The sequence below is a fragment of the Sycon ciliatum genome, chromosome 10 (genome assembly GCF_964019385.1).
Source record: "Sycon ciliatum chromosome 10, ocSycCili1.1, whole genome shotgun sequence".
NCBI classification, from domain to species: Eukaryota; Metazoa; Porifera; class Calcarea; order Leucosolenida; family Sycettidae; genus Sycon; species Sycon ciliatum.
This window is the reverse complement of record NC_088652.1, coordinates 14,344,329-14,368,573: the sequence shown is the minus strand read 5'-3', so window position 1 is coordinate 14,368,573 and position 24,245 is coordinate 14,344,329. Positions and strand designations below refer to the sequence as shown.

General features: G+C 44.5%; 1 protein-coding gene across 3 annotated transcripts; it reads left to right on the top strand.

Annotated features, from left to right (window-relative positions):
• On the top strand, positions 1 to 21,734 carry LOC135825752 (uncharacterized). Of its 3 annotated transcripts, none has more exons than XM_065338374.1 (18): positions 1 to 196; positions 989 to 1,195; positions 1,871 to 2,077; positions 2,684 to 2,878; positions 3,396 to 3,635; positions 4,247 to 4,453; positions 4,973 to 5,179; positions 5,966 to 6,172; positions 6,960 to 7,166; positions 8,390 to 8,596; positions 9,487 to 9,924; positions 10,914 to 11,207; positions 11,963 to 12,244; positions 12,835 to 13,041; positions 13,962 to 14,399; positions 15,443 to 15,817; positions 17,486 to 17,794; positions 19,998 to 21,734. In XM_065338374.1, the coding sequence occupies exons 1-18, from the start codon at positions 40 to 42 to the stop codon at positions 20,000 to 20,002; spliced, it is 4,389 nt and encodes a 1,462-aa protein (XP_065194446.1). In that variant the 5' UTR covers positions 1 to 39; the 3' UTR covers positions 20,003 to 21,734. The 3 variants fall into 3 exon arrangements, with proteins under 3 accessions (XP_065194446.1, XP_065194445.1, XP_065194447.1); XM_065338373.1 differs by having other exon boundaries at positions 11,942 to 12,244; XM_065338375.1 differs by lacking the exon at positions 11,963 to 12,244.
• The last annotated feature ends 2,511 nt before the right edge of the window (positions 21,735 to 24,245 follow it).

Sequence of the window (24,245 nt, the reverse complement as noted above, 5' to 3'; positions counted from 1 at the left end):
GCAGCCAAAGCAACACCTACTGTCTATGTGGCAGATACAATGGCGGCCACAGTAGCCGCTACGGCAGAAGTCACGGAAGCCGCTAGAGGAACAGTTGCAGACACAATGATGCAAACAGCAACAGCCATGGTCACACGCACAGCTAGAGAGTCATCCACATCAGAAACATGCCAAGCGGCCGTAACAGGAAGCACAGGTATTTGAAGAACCATTTCTGGCATTATGATTACCACACCCTAACCATTCACCTATGATTTACCCTTTTAACTTCCATCTCAATCTTCATCCTCACTTTGTCGAGTTGTCCGCTTTTGCTCTCGACAATATCTTTAAAGGCTTTAGCAGTTGATTTAATTTTTAAATAAGTTCCATCTATTGAATTGACACCTTTAAAACACCAACTTGTGAAATGCTAAAAGCTAGACGAGTGCAATCTCAATGTTTTGGTTTGGGGCCATCTACAAACTGTCAGTTACTGATTGGACTACAAAAATTACAAGCGCTACAAGGAAAGGACATGTTAGAGACCGTGGTCTGAAAGTTGCATGCGCACACTTTGGCATGAAACACTATCCTGACATGTTCTTCAAAATATCTGCATGGTCAGCTTCAATGCAAAGGGAATAACATCCTCATTAAAAATAGAGTCCACAACCATTGGGTAAACCTTTTGGCACAACCAAGCCTTGAACTGTTCCCTGCCATTCTCCAACCTGTAGTTTTAAAATGACATCAAAACCTGGTTTAAGCAACCACCCCACGGTGCGAGCAAAAGCGGTCGTTATAGACAGATGGTCTTTAGAACCAGGTCCCACAGTGTCTGTGTAGAACTGACGGTGCATGGAAAAACAGTCGTTAGGAGAAGGTGGTCGCTAAACCCAGAGGTCGCTTACACCAGGTTTTACTGTAGAACTACATATAATTATCACAATCTTTCATACCTATCAGATTCTGTTCTTCATTTTATCTCTTCCTGTTTATGCCGAAGCTGAGGCAGCAGCAGCCACAGCAGCACCTATGGCCTCTTTGGCAGATACATTGTCGCACACAGTAGCCGCTACAGCAGAAGTCACAGCAGCTGCTACGGCAACAGTCACCAACACAAAGATGCAAACGGCAACAGCCATGGACACAGTCGCAGCTAGAGATTCTTCCACATCGGAAACATGCCAAGCGGCCGTAACAGAATGCACAGGTATGTGAAGAATACTATCTAGCATTATGATTACCACCAGCGAACACTTCCATTGGGCTTTACCCATTTCCAATCCTTCTCGACCTTCGTCCTCACTTTGTCAAGTTTTCTGCTCTTCCTCTGGACAATCGCTTTACTCCAGCTGTTGACCTTATCTTGAAAGTTAGTTCCATCCTATTTATTGTCGTCTGCAACACCAACTTGTGAAATGCTGAAAGCTAGAGGAGTGCAATCTCTATGTTCTAGTTTAGGGCTATCTACAAACTGTCACTTACTGATTGCACTACAAAGATTGGAAGCACTGCACGGAAAAGACAAGTTAGAGATGGTGATCTGAAAGTTGCATATGCACACGATGGCATGCAATGCTATCCTGACATAGCTTCAAAATAACTGCTTGGTCAGCTTCACTGCAAAGGGAATAACAATCTCATTCAAGAATAGAGTCTACAACCATTGGGTTAATCTTTTTTGCAGAACCAAACCCGAAACTTTACCCTGCCATTCTCTAACCTGTAGAACTGTCGGTGCATGGAATAACAGTCACTAGGAGAAGGTGGTGGCTAAACCCAGAGGTCGCTTACACCAGGTTTTACTATATTACTACATATATCACAATCTTTCATACCTATCAGATTCTGTTCTTCACTTTATCTCTTCCTGTTAATGCCAAAGCGGTGGCAGCAGCAGTCACAGCAGCACCTCTCGTCACTGTGGCAGATGCAGTGACGCCCACAGTAGCCGCTACGGCAGAAGTCACAGCAGCCGCTACAGCAACAGTCACAGACACAATGATGCAAATGGAAACCGCCATGGGCACAGTCGCAGCTAGAGAGTCAACCACATCCGAAACATGCCAAGCGGCCGTAACAGGAAGCACAGGTATGTGGAGAACCATTTCCAGTATGTGATAACCACACCAAAACCCTCCACCTGGGATTTGGCCATTTACAATCCATCTCGACCTTCATCCTCACTTAGTCGAGTTTTCGGCTTTTCCTATCGACAATCTCTTTATTCCAGCAGTTGCCGTAATCTTTAAAATTGGTTCTATCTTTTTTATTGTCAAACTGCAACACCAACTTGCGAAATTCTGAAAGCTACAGGAGTGCAATCTCCATGTTCTATTTCAGGGCCATCTACAAACTGTCAGTTACTGATTGGGCTTTAAAGATTACAAGCACTACAAGGAAAGGAAACGTTTGAGACGGTGGTCTGAAAGTTTCATACGCACACTATGGCATGAAACGCTATCCTGACATGTTCTTCAAAATAACTGCATGGTCAGCGTCAATGCAAAGGGAATGACAACCTCATTCAAGAATAGAGTCTACAACCGTTGGGCTAACCTTTTGGGCACATCCAAGCCCTGAATTGCTCCCTGCCATTCTTTAACCTGAAATTCTAACATTATAACTACATATGTCACAAGTTTTCTTACCTATCATAATCTCTTCTTCACTTTATCTCTTCCTGTTTATGCCAAAGCTGAGGCAGCAGCAGCTACAGCAGCACCTGCCGTCCCTGTGGCAGACACCGTGACGCCCACAGTAGCCGCTACGGCAGAAGTTACAGCAGCAGTTGCAGACACAATGATGCAAACGGCAACGGCCATGGACACAGTCACAGCTAGAGATTCTTCCACGTCAGAAACATGCCAAGCGGCCGTGACAGAAAGCACAGGTATGTGAAGAACCATTTCTAGCATTATGATTACCACCAGCAAACACTTCCACTGGGCTTTACCCTTTTACAATCCGTTACTTCCAATGGTTGAGTGACAGCCGCAACACCAACTTGTGAAATGCTAAAAGCTAGACGAGTGAAATCTCCATTTTCTGGTTTGGGACCATCTACAAACTGTCAGTTACTGCTTGCCCTACAAAGATTACAAGCACTACAAGTAAAGGACATGTTAGAGACCGTGGTCTGAAGTTTCATTCACACACTATGGCAAGAAACGCTATCCTGACATGTTCTTAAAAATAACTGCATGGTCTACGTAAATCCAAATGGAATAACAACCTCATTCAAGAATAGAGTGTACAACCGTTGGGTTAACCTTTTGGGCACAACCAAGCCCTGAATTGCTCCCTGCCATTCTCTAACCTGTAATTTTAACATTATAACTACATATGCCACAATCTTCCATACCTATCTGATTCTGTTCTTTCTTTATCTCTTCCTGTTAATGCCAAAGCTAAGGCAGCAGCAGCCACAGCAACACCTGCAGTCTCTATGGCAGATACAGTGACGTCCACAGTAGCCGCTAAGGCAGATACAGTGAAGCCCACAGTACCCGCTATGGAAGAAGTCACAGCAGCCGCTACAGGAACAGTCGCAGACACAATGATGCAAATGGCAACAGACATGGGCACAGTCACAGCTAGAGAGTCATCCACATCAGAAACATGCCAAGCGGCCGTAACAGGAAACACAGGTATGTGAAGAATCATTTCTAGCATGTGACTATCACACCCAAACCCTTCACCTTGGCTTTACCCTTTCAACGTCCATCTCAACCTTCATCCCCACTTTGTCGAGTTTTCCGTTTTTCCTCTCAACAATAGCTTTGCTTGAGCAGTTGATTTGATTTACCCTTTAATGAGTTCCATCTTTTTAATTGTCACCTGCAACACCAACTTTTAATTTATGCTGAAAGCTGGAAGAGTACAATCTTCATGTTCTAGTTCAGGGCCATCTACAAACTGTCAGTCACTGATTGAATAACAAAGATTACAAACACTACAAGGAATGGACATGTTATAGACGGTGGTCTGAACGTTTCATTCTCACACTATGGCATGAAACGCTATCCTGACATGCTCTTCAAAATAACTGCATGATCAGCTTCAAGGCAAAGGGAATAACAACCTCATTGAAGAATAGAGTGTACAGCTATTGGGCTAATCTTTTGGGCGCATCCAAGCCCTGAATTGCTCCTTGTCATTCTTTAACCTGAAATACTAACATTATTGCTACATGATGTCACAATCTTTCATGCCTATCTGATTCTCTTCTACACTCTATCACTTCTTGCTTTTGCCAAAGCTGAGGCAGCAGCAGCCACAGCAACACCTACGGTCTCTGTTGCAGATACAGCGATGCCCACAGTAGCCACTATGGCAGAAGTCAGAGCAGTCGCTACAGGAACAGTCGCAGACACAATGATGCAAATAGCAACAGCCATGGACACAGTCGCAACTAAAGAGTCATCCACATCAGAAACATGCCAAGCGGCCGTAACAGGAAGCACAGGTATGTGAAGAATCATTTCTAGCATTATGATTACCACCAGCAAACACTTCCACTGGGCTTTACCCTTTTACAATTCATCGGTTCCAACGGTTGATTGACTGCCGCAACACCAACTTGTGAAATGCTGAAAGCTAGACGAGTGAAATCTCCATGTTCTGATTTGGGACCATCTACAAACTGTCAGTTACTAATTGCACTACAAAGATTTCAAGCACTACAAGGAAAGGACATGTTAGAGACAGTGGTCTGAAAGCTTCAATCACACACTATGGCAAGAAACGCTATCCTGACATGTTCTTCAAAATAGCTGCATGGCCAGCTAATATGCAAAGGGGTTAACAAGCTCATTTAAGAATAGAATTTACAGCCCTAGGGCTAACCTTTTGGGCACAACCAAGCCCTGAATTGCTCCCTGCCATTCTCTAACCTGTAATTTTAATATTATTACTACATAATGTCACAATCTTTCATACCTATCTGATTCTGTGCTTTCTTTATCTCTTCCTGTTGATGCCAAAGCTGAAGCAGTAGCAGCCACAGCCACACCTGCAGTCTCTATGGCAGATACAGTGACGTCCACAGTAGCCACTATGGCAGAAGTCACAGAAGCCGCTAGAGGAACAGTTGCAGACACAATGATGCAAATGGCAACGGCCATGGGCACAGTCGCAACTAGAGTGTCATCCTCATCAGAAACATGCCAAGCGGCCGTAACAGAAAGCACAGGTATGTGAAGAACCATTCCTAGCATTATGATTACCACCAGCAAACACTTCAACTGGGCTTTACCCTTTTACAATCCATTGGTTCCAACGGATGATTGACAGCCGCAACATGAACTTACGAAATGCAGAAAGCTAGAGGAGTGCAATCTTCATGTTCTGGTTCAGGGCCATCTACAAACTGACAGTTACGAATTGAAATACCAAGATTACAAACACTATAAGGAATGGACATGTTAGAGACGGTGGTCTGAAAGTTTCATATGCACACTGCGGCATGAAACGCTATCCTGACATGTTCTTCAAAATAACTGCATGGTCAGCTTCACTGCAAAGGAAATATAAACCTCATTGAAGAATAGAGTCTACAACCATTGGGTTTACCTTTTGGGCACAACCAAGCTTTGAAAAGTTCACTGCCATTTTTAAACCTGTAGTTTTAACATTATAACTACAATGTCATATGTCACATATTTCATACCTATCAAATTATATTATAGCTATGAATAGGATGAAGGCCGCAGCCATCACGCAACTACGTTTCTTGTTTGACATGTATTACTGTGTATTTTATAACAAAAATATTATTGAAAACCCAGAATCGATTTTCTCGTTCCTATCATCAGTGGGAAAAACGGAACTAAGGGTACAACCACAGAAACTGAAGTTAAGTACTGTAAATAGAAAGGTGTTAGAAATAACATCAAGATACAAGTGCAATAAAACCACTAGAGGAAAAGCAAAAAATAATTATGTTCTTTATTTTCATCTCTTCCTGTTTATGCCAAAGCTGAAGCAGCAGCAGCCAAAGCAACATCTACTGTCTATGTGGCAGATACAATGGCGGCCACAGTTGCCGCTGCGGCAGAAGTCACGGAAGTCGCTAGAGGAACAGTTGCAGACACAATGATGCAAACAGCAACAGCCATGGTCACACGCGCAGCTAGAGAGTTATCCACATCAGAAACATGCCAAGCGGCCGTAACAGGAAGCACAGGTATGTGAAGAACCATTTCTAGCATTATGATTACCACACCCTAACCATTCACCTGGGATTTACCCTTTTAACTTCCATCTCAATCTTCATCCTCACTTTGTCGAGTTGTCCGCTTTTGCTCTCGACAATATCTTTGCTTTAGCAGTTGATTTAATTTTTTAAATAAGTTCCATCTATTGAATTGACACCCTTAACACCAACTTGTGAAATGCTAAAAGCTAGACGAGTGCAATCTCAATGTTCTGGTTTGGGGCCATCTACAAACTGCCAGTTACTGATTGGACTACAAAAATTACAAGCGCTACAAGGAAAGGACATGTTAGAGACCGTGGTCTGAAAGTTGCATACGCACACTTTGGCATGAAACGCTATCCTGACATGTTCTTCAAAATATCTGCATGGTCAGCTTCAATGCAAAGGGAATAACATCCTCATTAAAAATAGAGTCCACAACCATTGGGTAAACCTTTTGGCACAACCAAGCCTTGAACTGTTCCCTGCCATTCTCCAACCTGTAGTTTTAAAATGACATTAAAACCTGGTTTAAGCAACCACCCCACGGTGCGAGCAAAAGCGGTCGTTATAGACAGATGGTCTTTAGAACCAGGTCCCACAGTGTCTGTGTAGAACTGACGGTGCATGGAAAAACAGTCGTTAGGAGAAGGTGGTCGCTAAACCCAGAGGTCGCTTACACCAGGTTTTACTGTAGAACTACATATAATTATCACAATCTTTCATACCTATCAGATTCTGTTCTTCATTTTATCTCTTCCTGTTAATGCCAAAGCTGAGGCAGCAGCAGCCACAGCAGCACCTATGGTCTCTTTGGCAGATACATTGTCGCACACAGTAGCCGCTACAGCAGAAGTCACAGCAGCTGCTACGGCAACAGTCACCAACACAAAGATGCAAACGGCAACAGCCATGGACACAGTCGCAGCTAGAGATTCTTCCACATCGGAAACATGCCAAGCGGCCGTAACAGGAAGCACAGGTATGTGAAGAACACTATCTAGCATTATGATTACCACCAGCAAACATCTCCATTGGGCTTTACCCATTTCCAATCCTTCTCGATCTTCGTCCTCACTTTGTCGAGTTTTCCGCTCTTCCTCTTGACAATCGCTTTACTCCAGCTGTTGACCTTATCTTTAAAGTTAGTTCCATCCTATTTATTGTCGTCTGCAACACCAACTTGTGAAATGCTGAAAGCTAGAGGAGTGCAATCTCCATGTTCTAGTTTAGGGCTATCTACAAACTGCCACTAACTGATTGCACTACAAAGATTGGGAGCACTGCACGGAAAAGACATGTTGGAGATGGTGATCTGAAAGTTGCATATGCACACGATGGCATGCAATGCTATCCTGACATAGCTTCAAAATAACTGCTTGGTCAGCTTCACTGCAAAGGGAATAACAACCTCATTTTAAGAATAGAGTCTACAACCATTGGGTTAATCTTTTTTGCAGAACCAAACCCGAAACTTTACCCTGCCATTCTCTAACCTGTAGAACTGTCGGCGCATGGAATAACAGTCACTAGGAGCAGTATGTCGCTAAACCCAGAGGTCGCTTACACCAGGTTTTACTATATTACTACTTATCACTCTTCTATATCGACCTCCACTAATTCTCGTGATCCTTGACTGGTCCTATATTACCCATATCGCCGTAATATCGACCGCTTGTATCGACCGCTTATATCGACCACTTAGGCATTGTAATCTTTCGACTTTGGAGGGACTTAGAAATTTTCTCTCCACTTCAAAAAGAAAATTTGAAAGAAAGAAGACAAAGGAAGAGAACAAGCAGGATTTGAACCCACAACAGTATGAATCTCAAGCAACCCCTTATACCACCCAGCCACTTTGCTGCAGATGCTCAACCCTGTTGTTCTTACAATCTTGTACCCAAAATAGGCAAAATCCTATGTACACTATAGTACAAATACTATACTAAAAAGGTTAAAATAGCTCCTAAAGGTTCAAATTCTGGGGTTATGGCGAAGGAATCGTGATAAATAGGATATTGACCTCGACTTCGGTCTATATGGGAAATATAGGCCGAGTAAAAGACCTCGGCAGACCTCGGTCTTTTACTCGGCCTATATTTCCCATATAGACCTTGTCTTGGTCAATATCCTATACATATATCACAATCTTTCATACCTATCAGATTCTGTGCTTCACTTTATCTCTTCCTGTTAATGCCAAAGCTGAGCCAGGAGCAGCCACAGCAGCACCTATGGTCTCTGTGGCAGATACAGTGTCGTCCACAGTAGCCGCTAAGGCAGAAGTCACAGCAGCCGCTACAGGAACAGTTACAGACACAATGATGCAAATGGCAACACCCATGGACACAGTCGCCGCTAGAGAGTCCTCCACATCAGAAACCTGCCAAGCGGCCGTAACAGGAAGCACAGGTATGTGAAGAACCATTTCTAGCTTTATGATTATCACCAGGAAACATTTCTACTGGGCTTCTCCCTTTTACAATCCATCGGTTCCAATGGTTGAGTGACTACCGCAACACCAACTTGTGAAATGCTGAAAGCTAGAAGAGTGCAATCTCCATGTTCTGGTTTGGTGCCATCTACAAACTGTCAGTTACTGATTGCACTACAAAGATTACAAGCACTACGATGAAAGGACATGTTAGAGACAGTGGTCTGAAAGTTTCATACACACTATTGCATGAATGCTATCCTGATATAGCTTCAAAATATCTGCATCATCAGCTTCTATGCAAGGGGCGAGACAGGGCACCTTCCCTTTCTATGGTATTTCTAACATAGAACCTTCCAAGTGGAAAGGATGTTAGAGTGTGCATCCGAGACGTGCTAGAGCTCATTGACAGTTTCGTGTTGAACATCAGTACCTTTTAGTCCGTGTCGTGCAATGTTATCGCATGAGCTGATTGTAAAGTAACTGGTGGTGTTAGTGGACATTACCGCATAACTTGTAGTTCCTTGCTCCTCATTTTATTAAAATGTATAGGTTGAGTTTACGTGAAGTGTGTGGGTTAGAGTGCAGTGTGAGGGTTATATTGAGGGCTGCGTCCGTCAGCCTGTAGCTGTGTGGATTTGCAGGAAGTATTAATTTCGAAGTCTTTTAAAGAAAATGTTGAACAGTCACTACCTGGATGATGGCTACACCATAGCTTAGTGGTAGAGCTTCGCTGACCATAAGCAAGGTCCCTGGTTCAAGTCCTGGTGGCGACAGTCAACTTTTCTTTAGAATTTCCCTGTTTGCATCTTTCGCTCAAACTAATCAAAACTAAATTTGTCGGTATTTCTTCTTCATTATGTCTCAGGACAGACGGAAGCAGTGTTTGATTCGTCCGACCATAGCACAGCGGCTCAAGCTTTACGCATGACATGGCGAATACGCATCGCTCCCTCAGCAGGCAACAGCCGCTGGCGGCCAAAAATTTGGTCCAGATATGGCCGGACCAACCAGATCGGTTCCGCAACCCCTGTTTCTCTTCTTGTTTTAACTGGAGCAGAGGCAGAAGCTGTCACAGCAGCACTTACAGTCCCTGTGGCAGATACTGTGTCACACGCAGCAGCCGCTACGACCACACTCCCAGACAGCATGTCGCCCACTGTAGCCGCTACGGCAGAAGTCACAGCAGCCGCTACAGCAACAGTCGCAGACACAATGACACAAATGGCAACAGCCATGGGCACAGTCATAGCTAGAGAGTCATCCACATCAGAAACATGCCAAGCGGCCGTAACAGGAAGCACAGGTATGTGGAGAATCATTTCTAGCATGTGATACTACAGTCACTCAAACCATTTACCTTGGATTTACCCTTTTAACGTCCATCTCGACCTTTTTTGCTTTTACCTCCACTTCCATTTTCCTCCAGCTGTTGATCTTATCTTTCATATCGCCTGAACTATCCACCGCTCCACGATGCACTCTTCGCCCACATGCAGACCACCAAAGTGAGGAAGTTTGTTCCGTATCCTTGGGGCAGCTGTTTCCCACGTGGAAAGCTCGTCAGTGGAGGTAGAAACGAATGGATAGCATATATATAAATAGTTAAAGAATGAGCATATTAGTATGGAGACGTGGAGAGGTGGATAGTTCAAATTAGTTTCATATAGCCGCGTTTTTTCTTTCATTCGCACACTATGGCAAGAAACGTTATCCTGACATGTCCTGCAAAATAACTACATGGCCAGCTAATATGCAAAGGGGTAACAACCTCATTTAACCCTTTGTGTACGGACTGTACAACTTTCGATCCCCTGGAATCGAAACTTTTCAAAATTTCAATCGATCGTAACTCAGTCGTTTCTGGGTTATTTTCAAAAACTACAATATGTAGGTCGAAGAGAAAACTCCAAGCTGTCCATTGAAGCAATCACTGAAGCACTCCGATGTGCGGGTCTGGGAATGTGTGTGTGTGCATGTGTGTGTGTGTGTGTGTACGCACGTGAGTGCGTGAGTGTGTGCGTGTGTGTGTGTGTGTGTGTGTGCGTGAGTGTGTGTGTGTGTGTGTCCATTGTTCTTATCACCTGACGATGGCCAAGTGCCGAAACGTTGTAAAATAACGGAACTTGTTCGGATGTGCAGCGCTATGGGAATGGGTGTGTCCACTCAAATTCCTTTCCATGTATTATCGGTGTTGTGTAATTCCATTTTTATCTGTTTCTTGACATGTAGTTGTGTTTAGTTGTGTGTTCATGTGTCATCTGTGCCTTCTGTATTTTGCTGCTTTCGCAACAGACAATCCGTTTCACCTGGTTAGGTTTGTGTGTGACATTCAACCATGGTTGAACGAAGTTGACGCAGATCGACTGCGACAGATGGTGATCAAGAAACATCTCATAACTGACAGCGCATCAATAGAGAGACTAAAGAGAATTCGGTCCCGGGATGGACAATCTGCTCATAATGAGGAGCTCATCCAGTTGCTCAGAGCTGGTGGCCTAAAGACTTATCGTGATCTCGGTGTTGTCATTGAGGAACTTGGGTATGTGGACAGGAGCAAGGACATGCTCTCCATTTTGTCCCACACAGGTATGTTGCTGCTATACTTTTACTGCAATGTGTTCAACTTTGGTGGTGTTTAATGGACGTACATATTTTAGTTTTTGGTAATAACCCAGTAATGACTGAGTTCCGATCGATTGAAATTTTGAAAAGTTTCGATTCCAGGGGATCGAAAGTTGTACAGTCCGTACACAAAGGGTTAAGAAGAGAGTTTACAGCCACAGGGCTAACCTTTTGGGCACAACCAAGCCCTGAATTGCTTCCTGCTATTTTCTAGCCTGTAATTTTAACATCATAAGGCGAGACCAAAATAAAATCGAGAATCCCGGGCAGGACCCATGTGAAATTGGTGCGGGCGGGCGAATTTTAATTTTTGTTTTTTCCGATGTATGTACATGACTATGTGTGCATGCCATGTTGAACTTTTTGACGGCATTTCCGGTGATTTTCATTCAATTTCATTTACAGACAACAGGTAAGCGGGTCACCCGATCAATTTTTCTATATTTTGGCCAACGATGGCCCTGATCTGTACATCAGGGAATCGACCTAGTCGTACAAGCTCGGGTTTGTGTGACTCCATGTCACAGATCTACTCACACGATCAGTACTGTACATGCATGAACTTTTTTTTAATAAAAAAAATCGGCTTTGGCTTGATTTTGGTGCGGGAGGGTCCGGGAATCTCTATATTTTTTGGTCTCACCTAACTACATTTGTCACAATCTTTCATACCTATCTGATTCTGTTCTTCACTTTAGCTCTTCCTATTTATGCCAAAGCTGAGGCAGCAGCAGCCACAGCAGCACCTGCAGTCTCTATGGCAGATACAGTGACGTCCACAGTAGCCGCTGTGGCAGATACTGTGACCCATGCAGCAGCCGCTACGACCACACTCACAGATAACGTGGCGCACACAGTACCCGCAATGGCAGAAGTCACAGCAGCCGCTACAGCAACAGTCGCAGACACAATGATGCAAATGGCAACAGCCATGGGCACAGTCGCAGCTAGAGAGTCATCCACGTCAGAAACATGCCAAGCGGCCGTAACAGGAAGCACAGGTATGTGAAGAACCATTTCTAGCATTTGACTACCACACCCAACCCCTTCACCTTGGCTTTACCCTTTCAACGTCCATCTCGACCTTCCTCCCCACTTTGTCCAGTTTTCCGTTTTTTCTCTCAACAATAGCTTTGCTTCAGCAGTTGATTTGATTTAACCTTTAATGAGTTCCATAGTTTAATTGTCACCTGCAACACCAACTTTTGAAATGCTGAAAGCTGGAGAAGTACAATCTTCATGTTCTACTTCAGGGCCATCTACAAACTGTCAGTTACTGATTGGATTACCAAGATTACAAACACTACAAGGAAAGGACATGTTAGAGACGGTGGTCTGAAAATTTCATACGCATATCCTGACATGTTCTTCAAAATAACTGCATGGTCAGCTTATACGCAAAGGGATTAAAAAACCTCATTTAAGAATTGAGTTTACAGCCACAGGGCTAACCTTTTGGGCACAACCAAGCCCTGAATTGTTCCCTGCCATTCTCTAACCTGTAATTTTAATATTATAACTACATATGTCACAATCTTTCATACCTATCTGATTCTGTTCTTCACTTTATCCCTTCCTGTTAATACCAAAGCTGAGGCAGCAGCAGCCACAGCAACACCTACGGTCTCTGTGGCAGAAACAGCGTCGCCCACAGTAGCCGCTACGGCAGATGTCACAGCAGCGACTACAGCAACAGTCGCAGACACAATGATGCAAACGGCAACAGCCATGGACACAGTCGCAACTAGAGAGTCATCCACATCAGAAACATGCCAAGCGGCCGTAACAGGAAGCACAGGTATGTGAAGAATCATTTCTAGCATTATGATTACCACAAGCAAACAATTCAGCTCCGCTGTACCCTTTTACAATCCATCGGTTCCAACGGTGGATTGTCTGCCGCAACACCAACTTTTGAAATTCTGAAAGCTAGAAGAGTGCAATCTCCATGTCCTGGTTTGGGGCCATCTACAAACTGTCAGTTACTGATTGAACTACAAAGATTACAAACTTTACAATAAAAGGACATGTTACAAACAGTGGTCTGAAACTTCCATACACACGCTGTGGCATTAACGCGATCCTGACATAGCTTCATAATAACTACTTCATCAGCTTCTACGCAAGGGGACACATAGGGCACCTTCCCTTTCGATGTTATTTCTAACTTAGAACCTTCCAAGCTGGAAGGATGTTAGAGTGTGCATCCGAGACGTGCTAGAGCTCATTGACAGTTTCGTGTTGAACATCAGTACCTTTTAGTCCGTGGCGGGCAATGTTATCGCATGAGCTGATTGTATAGTAACTGGTGGTGTTAGTGGTCATTACCGCATAACTTGTAGTTCCTTGCTCCTCATTTCTTCTTTTTTTTAATGTATAGGTTGAGTTTACGTGAAGTGTGTGGGTTAGCGTGAGGGTTAGAGTGAAGGGTTTGGGTTAGAGTGCAGTGTGAGGGGTACCTTGAGGGCTGCGTCCATCAGCCTGTGTGGATTTGCAGGAAATATTAGCTTCGAAGTCTGAAGAAAATGTTGAACAGTCACTACCTGGATGACGGCTACACCATAGCTTAGTGGTAGAGCTTCGCTGACCATAAGCAAGGTCCCTGGTTCAAGTCCTGGTGGCGACAGTCAACTTTTCTTTAGAATTTCCCTGTTTGTATCTTTCGCTCAAACTAATCAAAACTAAATATTTCGTTATTTTTTCCTCATTTTGTCTCAGGACGGGCAGAAGCAGTTTTTGATTCGTCCGACCATAGCACAGCGGCTCATGCTTTACGCATGACATGGCGAGTACGGATCGCTCCCTCAGCAGGCAACAGGCGCTGGCGGCCAAAGATTGGGTCCAGATATGGCCGTACCAACCAGATCAGTTTCGCAACCCCTGTTTCTCTTCTTGTTTTAACTGGAGCAGAGGCAGAAGCTGTCACAGCAGCACTTACAGTCCCTGTGGCAGATACTGTGTCACACGCAGCAGCCGCTACGACCACACTCGCAGACAACGTGGCGCCCACTGTAGCCGCTACGGCAGAGGTCACAGCAGCCGCTACAGCAACAGTCGCAGACACAATGATGCAAACGGCAACAGCCATGGGCACAGTCGCAACTAGAGAGTCATCCACATCAGAAACATGCCAAGCGGCCGTAACAGGAAGCACAGGTATGTGAAGAATCATTTCTAGCATGTCATCACTACAGTCACCCAAACCATTGACCTGGGATTTCCCCTTTTAACGTCCATCTCGACCTTTTTTGCTTTTACCTCCACTTCCATTTTCCTCCAGCTGTTGATCTTATCTTTTATATCGCTTGAATTATCCACCGCTCCACAATGCACTCTTCGCCCACATCCAGACCACCAAAGTGAGGAAGTTTGTTCTTGGATAGATGTTCCGTATCCTTGGGGGCAGCTGTTTCCCACGTTGAGAGCTCCTCATTGGAGGTAGATATCGAATGAATAGCATATAAAGGAATGAGCATATCAATAGGGAGACGTGGAGAGGTGGATAGTTATAATTATATCCAAATGGCCGAGTTTCTTCTCCATTTATTAATTGACATCTACAACAGCAACTTGTGATATGCTGTAAGCTTGAGGAGTGCAAACTCCATGTTCTGGTTTAGGGCCATTTACAAACTGAGATAGTTTAGAAAATAACTGCATGGTCACCTTCTATGCACGTACATCGTCATGACACTCTCCAGATGGTCCCTGGGCTACTCCAATCACTGAAAGGAAAAAAAGGAGATAATCATTGGAATCATTTCGGGTAAGGCCCATCTTCCTGAGTGTTGTGAAGATGTATGGATAGAGCGGATGGCTACACTGGAGTCTTCACATTCTGAGAAATGTGTTTCAAAACGGTAGCTTATATGGAAAGGGAATAACAATCTGACTACATTATCCTGATGATGTACCAGGCCTGAAAATTTGGTGTAATGAAAATATTAATTTTAATTTTAATCGCAGTTTTTGGAGTTTGGAGTTGAGAAGTGAAGTTTCCTAAAAGGAATAACAACCTCATTCAAGTATGGAGCCTACAACCCTGGGGCTACCCTGCTGGGCCCAACTAAGCCTTGAATTGTTACCTGCCATGCACTTTTATAACTGTATATGTAAGTATAGCATTTTTTTTATCTAAAAATGTTTTAAATCTTTTTTCGATACCTATCAGAATCTTCTTCTTGTTTATTTTTTCTCAGGACCCGCGGAGGCAGTTGTCGATTTGCCCGGCCATACCACAGCCTTCCATGCTTTGTGCGTGGTATGGAGAGGACGCCTGACCACCTCAGCTGCCAACACTCGTTGGTGGTCAAAGAGTTGGTCCGGTGATGCCCTGGCTAAACGCATCGGTTCCGCCGCACCTGTAACTCTTCTGTTTTTAACCAATGCCGAAACAGCAGCAGCAGTCACAGCAGCACATGCAGACTACGAGGTAGATGAAGTTGCACCCACAGCAGCCTCTACAGCAACAGTCGCAGACACAATGATGCAAGCGGCAACAGCCATGGACACAGCCACAGCTAGAGAGTCATCCACATCAGAAACATGCCAAGTGGCCGTAACAGGAATCACAGGTATGTGAATAATCATTTCTAGCATGTGATTAATGCAGTCACCCAAACCAATCACCTATGCCTACTCTTTTCCTTTGCTTTTCCCATCCGCATCCACTTTTCACCAATCATTGACCTTATCTTTTAACACGATCTGTACACCGGTTGGTGTGACGCAACATGCAGCACATCCATCCAACAACTGTACCCAACCGCTCAACGGAGAACTTTAAAATCACATCCTTCCAACAACTGTTCCCAACCGCTCAACAGCGAACTTTAAAATCACATCGTTCCAACAACTGTACCCAACCGCTCAACAGAGAACTTTAAAATCACATCCTTCCAACAACTGTACCCAACCGCTCAACGGAGAACTTTAAAATCAGACATGTAAAAATCAACATATCTATGTATTAAAATAAGCGATGAGGCGACAATAGTTTTAGGACTGCCATAAGCGGAACGAGCTGAACTGTCTTTTCACAAAGGCTTTATTGTGTTCAAAAACGAGTGGATACGAAGGTGGTGAAGAACAGAGAAGGAGAAACAAATGTAGTATGGAAGAAATGATGAAAAAAGGAATCACTTGGAAAATGGAACAAGTTTTCAGAGCACACTCCTTTGTAGTTAACAGTTATATATTACATACATGTACCTACACAGGAACATCAGTGGTCAAGTAGGGATGTCTCACACTTCTTAATTCTGAATTTCAACTCTTTGCTTTCTCCTTTAGCCCTGCTTCTAAGGTGTTTATATGCGCGCACATAATTATGCTCTCATGTCATTGGGCTTGCTTCCTGTTTCATTCTTTGAATTAAAAAAAGAAGGAAACGGCAACAAGAACAACGACGACGACGATGACAACAACAACAACAACAACAAGTGCATACACACCACGAACAGGTCTGGTTGAATACCTACACAAATTCATGTAGTTCTGGTTGAGTACCTATACAAATGGATGTAGGTCTGGTTGAGTACCTACACAAATGGATGTAGGTCTGGTTGAGTACCTACACAAATGGATGTAGGTCTGGTTGAGTACCTACACAAATGTATGTAGGACTGGTTGAGTACCTACACAAATGGATGTAGGTCTGGTTGAGTACCTACACAAATGGATGTAGGACTGGTTGAGTACCTACACAAATGGATGTAGGTCTGGTTGAGTACCTACACAAATGGATGTAGCTCTTGTTGAGTACCGTATTTTTCCGGTGATAAGTCGACCTTTTATGACTGAAAATAGCAGGAGAAAAGGTGGGGGTCGACTTACAACCGGGATTCGACTTATAACCGGGAATTATCGGTATCTTCCGAAAATGACCTGCAATGAATACACGAGTGCACCATGTGTATGCATTTTTGCCAAGTTTATTTGCCTTTTTCAAGGATTGGGATGTTTCAGAATCCAATGAGGAGTGTTTATGTGATTTGTTCATGTGTTAGTAGCAGGGAGCGGTTAGCAGTGCTTCGTTGGGCAAAAACTTAAAAAACATAATTAAGACTTCCGGATACGGGGGGTTGACCTATAACCGGGGTCGACTTATAACCGGTTAAATACGGTACTTACACAAATGGATGTAGGACTGCCCGACCTTTGGAGAAACTTGGGAATCAATAAATTTTGCAAATCGATGTCTTGTTGTTGTTCCTCTTTTTAATGTTTGTGTTCGACTATAGACAATCCGTTTGACACTGGAACTTTCACTTGTCGCATACTTCCAAAGTTATGCGAAATACCCTGTGCAATGTTTCGCAGGAGTGTTCAGAAGCAGGGTCTACTGCACAGTATGGCAGAAATCAATGAATTGATGCGCACAGAAAAGTACGAGCCAGTAGAAAACCATAACGTCAAGATCATCGGATACATCCATCCTGGAGGAATGGATTCCTACAAAAAGCTCTGTGCAGCCATCAAAGGCCTGAAGTATGAAGTTTTGTACACAGAGATGATCGTACTGCTTCCTGCTGACCGTCAGCCTAGAGATGGTAAGTGTGAAATTATGTGCAGCTGTTTTGTGCGTGCCTGTGTGTGGGGGGGGGGGGGGGGGAGAGAGAGAGAGAGCATGTGTGTGTGTGCGCGTGTGTGTGTATGTGTGTGTGTGTGTGTATGCTTGTGTGTATGCGTGTGTGTGGTAGGGTGTCTCGGTAAGGGTGTCCGTCTGTGTGTCCAGGCCTTCTCACTGTCACAGTATGGACTGGCATGGCCACCTTGCCATGATGGAGGATAAACAAACCCCCTCCATCCAGCTATTGTGCTGGTCAGTTCTATCTACACTTCCTGCATGTGCTCCCCTGAAACTTTGACATAAAGGGATCAGAGCGGACATCCATCATCTGAATATCATAGTAATATTAGTCTAAAGCTTGATTCATACTTCATTTCGCGTACGGGAAACGCGTCGCGTTGCGAAAAATTTGATCTGGACTCAACTATTTCGCGACGGTAAAGCCATCGCGCGACGGTCGCGCGATAACTTTCCCGTACGCGAAATGAAGTATGAATCGGCCATAACATTGCCCAACAGTGAGGAGAGTGGTGCCACACATTTTCCGCTGCGCAACCACCACATTCACAGTCCACCACAGTCAGAGTCCGCCACACTCACACTCACACTCACAGTCTAGCACACTCGCCACACTCCACCACAGTCCACCATAGTCCACCATAGTCCACCATAGTCCACCATAGTCCACCATAGTCCACCACAGTCCACCATAGTCCACCACAGTCCACCACAGTCCACCATAGTCCACCACAGTCCACCACAGTCCACCATAGTCCACCACAGTCCACCACAGTCCACCACAGTCCACCACAGTCCACCATAGTCCACCACAGTCCACCATAGTCCACCATAGTCCACCACAGTCCACCACAGTCCACCACAGTCCACCATAGTCCACCATAGTCCACCATAGTCCACCATAGTCCACCATAGTCCACCACAGTCCACCATAGTCCACCATAGTCCACCACAGTCCACCACAGTCCACCACAGTCCACCATAGTCCACCAAAGTCCACCACAGTCCACCACAGTCCACCACAGTCCACCATAGTCCACCATAGTCCACCACAGTCCACCACAGTCCACCACAGTCCACCATAGTCCACCATAGTCGACCACAGTCCACCACAGTCCACCACAGTCCACCATAGTCCACCATAGTCCACCACAGTCCACCACAGTCCACCATAGTCCACCATAGTCCACCATAGTCCACCATAGTCCACCATAGTCCACCACAGTCCACCATAGTCCACCATAGTCCACCATAGTCCACCATAGTCCACCATAGTCCACCATAGTCCACCATAGCTCACCATAGTCCACCATAGTCCACCATAGTCCACCATAGTCCACCATAGTCCACCATAGCTCACCATAGTCCACCATAGTCCACCATAGTCCACCATAGCTCACCATAGTCCACCATAGTCCACCATAGTCCACCATAGTCCACCATAGCTCACCATAGTCCACCATAGTCCACCATAGTCCACCATAGTCCACCATAGCTCACCATAGTCCACCATAGCTCACCATATGCATAGTCCACCATAGTCCACCACAGTCCGCCACAGTCCACCCTAGCCCACCGCAGTCCGGCACAGTTGACCTCCCTCCCTCTCAGTGCCTAAATATGCATGCTCATTTATATTTTTGTGATGCTTGCATTTACCGTAAAGTACCGTTGATCCGCCCCCTCTCTAATTCCCGCCCCCTGTCGATTTTCTCCTTGTGAAACGACTTTGGCGTATACAACGAAATACGATGTTGAACCGACGCATGCACTGCTGTACACAATACTTGCCAATCCAGGATCAAAATGTGCACAATCCAGCACATTGAGTGTGATCCTCTACGTTGTTGTACATCGTACTGCACTTGACAGCCTTGATCTAATTCCCGCCCCCTGCCGAAAACCCAGCTGGGAAGCGACATGGCGTGGGGGCGGATCAACGGTACGTTACGGTAATTACTATTAAACATACATGTTTTCTCAGACATTCTTTTGCCATTTCTCGGCTGCGTGTGTGTGCTTGCGCACATGTGTACTGGTGTGCATTTGTGGGTGTACGTATGTGGGCGTATGTGTGTGCGGGTGTACGCGGGTATGTGCATGTGTTTGTGTGTGATTATTGGTGCCCTTGTCTGTGTGTGCATATCTGCTGTATTATTGTGCAGATTGACCCACCCTGGCTGCTCACAGAGCTATGAGTTTATGATGAGGATGATAATCATCGTCAGTGACAGCAGCATCACCAGTACCAGCCACAGGAGCAGCAGCAGCAACAGCAGCAGCAGAAGTAGCAGCAGCACAAGCATACTCATGACCTAATTCTCAGGTACACCACTTTGTGTGTTTCCTGCTCTGGCGCAACTATGTACACACACTGTACAACTATGTACACACACTGTACAACTATCTGCTGAGCTAGTGGTTGCGGAAGCAGGTGTTCTTGCCATTTAATAGCTCTATTGCTACCCGTTGTTATTTTTTCTTCCTGCCATTTATTTCCTTTCCTCCTATGCTCCTTACATATTCGCCTTTATGTTATTGGGCCACTACAGGTTTGATTGTACAACTATGTACACACACTGAACAAGGCAGAGGAGATTTGTTTTTTCGGTTTGGTTTTCGATACGAGAAATAATATTCGCTCATTTGTTCAGCTGCATAATATTTCTGCATAATATTTCTGCATTGTTTTATTTTGTCTGATCTCAGTAGTTGTTGCAGTTCTGCTAGGTTTTACCGGGTGTTAGCGGCCGTCGTGGACGGACACGATGATTTACTTTTTTCACTTTTTTCATCCTAGTCAACCTGGGACAACTTCAGTAGACCATATTTGTAAGTGGATTGATCAAGATCTGCCTTCACTGTTTCGTGCATTCTAAATTCTCTCGGCTGGAGATCTGTTTTTTCTGTCTCTTTGGCCTTCAAACTACATTAACGGCTACGTAATGGTGTTTAAATTGGCGTGTGAGCAACACTGGCTCACACTCAAAACTATTTTTACTTCACCATAAGCACAGGCAAAATCTGCCTTCTCGCTGTGTTGATGACGGTAGCACAACACAGAAGTGTCACTGCTGCCTTTTGTGGAGCACTTTTCAGAGTGTGTTTCTTTGTGTTATTTCTTGCTGTTTCCTGCTTCCTCTTCTGTCCTTTTTGCTAGCCACTGCCATAAGCCATCAGCTGATTATCTTTTTTTTCCTTCTCTGCTACATTAGATTTGTAGACCGTTAATTTTATGTTTCAAACTCCATGTTGTTGTCTCTCCTCCTCCCCCCCCCCCCCCACACACACACCACACACACTCACACCCATCATTCCCATCCCGTACCCAACCCCACGCATACACATTACACCACACCTCTACATTATCGTGCTATTGTTTTCATTGAGTAGTCTTGGTCATGCTAATTACAATAGAAATCCCCTCGTCCTCTCCCACATCTCTATTTCACCTCTCTTTACAAGTCCTGTTCCCTCTAGTATTAAACTATTATTCTCAGGAGAGAGTAGTGTTTGGTTATCATATTTTTCGATCTTTTTTTATTTTCCCTCTAACGAAAATGGCTGTGAGTGACGATAGGGTAATTTTAAATGTTTTGCGAGAGTTGGCAGTCTCGGAGGGCCGGCTGTCAGTGATTTGGAGATGATGTTGGACAGGACACTACCCATGTATTCTCCTGGCATGTTTTTTTGTTTTGTCACAGGTGTTATATTGTTTTGGTTTTTACATTGATTTTGTATGTGGAAACAAGGGGATTACGGATTTTTGACTCTTTCCTCTACCAAATGCCACTGTTTACACATGTATTTGTTTTCATTTTTTGGTGTTGTGTTCTAGTCATTCATCATGCCACCGTGAATTGTATTCTGTTTGCCCGTAAATGAGGCTTGTGTTTTATTGATTTTTTGCTTGGCTTGCCTTCACTTCAATCACGATGATCCACTGATGATTGTGACAAGAAAATCGATTCTGGGAGAGGTTTTAAAAACATTCCAACAACAAATTCTTGCTGTTCATGAAGTGAGCTTGCATGCTTCTTGGCCCAAGGGTATCCTGGATTTGAGTGCGAGTTTACGATGAATTGCCTTCGAGTCCCATTTCAGGTTTTCACCTCTCGATCTGTTTCCTTTGTTCCAGCTGTTCAGGCTTCCTGCTTGCTGGATCCATGCACCTGCGAGGTACACTAGCTGCATGTTTCATGATTTCTAGTGTTGGCCAAATTTGAAGGACAATTACCGGGATAGCAGGTGGTTTCAGGTTAAGCGAAAGTGTGAACTAATAATTATTATTACTTCTTTTTGAGTTTGGCACTAGCCACAGACAGGAATTTTCTACACACGAAGCTTCGAACTTGAACCCTTAGGCTTAGCACACCCGCGAACATCCTCTCATGCACTGTGGCGGGAGACAGTGGACTCAGTGGAGTGGAGTGGAGTGCGAGTCGCAATAACTGTCACAGTCATTCAAAGCAAGGAGTAGTAAAATACCACGGTATTGTACTACTCCCTGCTTCAAAGTGTCACTGTGTCAGTTAGTGTCAGTGCGACGTGCTACATTTTCCACAGCTCAAGTTTTTTTATTTGCATCATCTGACGAATCTTGTTTTCCCAAAAGTTCTTTATTGTTCTCATCCATTCAACAAGGGATTATTGTGGCTACAAGTCATGAAGATTCAGTTCATGATGTTATCTTGTGCGTGCTTATGGAGAAATTCGCGGCAATATGCCCTGTTACACTCCGTGGCAAAAGCAGCTATTTGAAGAGTCCCTACATGCAGCAGTGTATGCTAGGATACTAGTAACCAGTCACCTGTATGCGAGTGACGTGACGTGTGACAGTGATACTACTTGTCACTGAGGAAGGAAGTACAATGTAGGTGGTAGCCAGTCAAACTCAGATGATGATGATATTTTATTATGCCGTGGACCGCACCATGGCGGACATGGCAAGTACATGATTGTAGTTACGAACATTCGCCTGCACTGATGGGAAGTAGAGCTGCGAACATTCGCCTGCACTGATGTGAAGTAGAGCGTGCATGAGACGGATTACCGCCGAGTGAAGTCTGGTTTCTAGCAGCTGAGATGGTGTTCATTCTTCAGAAATTTGAGCTCAAATCACACGGTATAGGTGAGTGTGCTCGTGGTAGCGAAATTATTTCAGCAAATAAATTAATTTTTATTTTTGTCCTACTTCAAGTATTTTTGTCACTTGCGTGCATGGTGTGAACGTGAACGCGCAAGTAGTGAAGTAAAACGTATCAATGTCTTTTTTTTTAAGCAATATAATTTTAGTAAGTTAACGGTGATAATAAAAAAGTATCTTCAAGGAAAGTCCTATCCCCCCCCAAGACTTGTACATGTTTCACAAAACTTGACGTAAGGTTGTGATGTTAGTAGAGAGGTTGCGCACAACGAAAATTCGTTAGATTTTGACCGTCCGGGTTCGTGTCACGAAAGTTGCACCGAAGATCCGTCCAAACGCGACCAAAACAGAGCAGATCTACGAGATATTTTTCGTTACCTGGAGTACTATTGTAGTATCCCTGCCCGACCAATACGGAAGCAGTACGGAACTAATACGGAGCTTGCCTGATGTATATTTAGTGTATCTCCGTATGTAAGCGTACGTCGTCTGCTGCATAAAAGCGGCTGCGCATTTCTGTTTTGATGAAGATTAGATTAGATTAGATTAGATTAGATAGCAATGAAAGCTAACTCGAGGAAGAAAGAGATTTTGATAATAACGAGCTATTCAACCTCCAGGTGTGCACCGGAGAGAAAGTCAGTTATTTTGCCGCTTCTTCTTTCACTAGCAATTATATCTCAGGTGTGTACCTGAAAGAAGTAGAATAAAAGTAATTCTTGTTGATTTCACCGCGCCTACCACTCGGCTACCCATTACATTGGTGGCAGCGGTGTAGTTTCAAATAAAACAACGTGATTCGACCCCAGACTCCGATGGCTCAACCCGCTACAGCTCCCTGCGACGAATCAAGATGAGAATCATGTTTCTTGCCGTCCTGGGCTTGGCCCTACTTATTAGCGTGCAGCACAGTCAGGGTGCTAGCGTGGATCACCCTTCCCTCCGCATGGCATCCACTGGAGACTCCGATGGCGATTCCAAGCGACCCGCTACCTATGTTAACTACTGGTGGCGATAGCGAAGCTGATGAGGACGACAACAGGCAGGCTGCTGCCCAAGACAAGGAGGGTATTTCACAAGACCAGCAGCGTTTGATTTTCGCCGGCACGCAGTCGGAAGCAGGAGCCCACTCTTCACTTGGTACTTCGTCTCCGTGGTTGGATGCAGATTTTCGTCCACACTCTTCCTGGCTAGACCATCACTCTTTACGTCGCGCAAAGCGATGCTATCGACAATGTGAAGACCACGATTCAAGGCAAGGAGGGAG

Excerpts from the sequence above, each read along its gene's own strand:
- LOC135825752 (XM_065338373.1), top strand. The coding sequence starts at position 40 with ATGGCGGCCACAGTAGCCGCTACGGCAGAAGTCACGGAAGCCGCTAGA. Across the intron at positions 5,180-5,965 it reads GGCCGTAACAGAAAGCACAG|CTGAAGCAGCAGCAGCCAAA; the intron begins GTATGTGAAGAA and ends TTTATGCCAAAG. Across the intron at positions 9,925-10,913 it reads GGCCGTAACAGGAAGCACAG|ACAATCCGTTTCACCTGGTT; the intron begins GTATGTGGAGAA and ends CTTTCGCAACAG.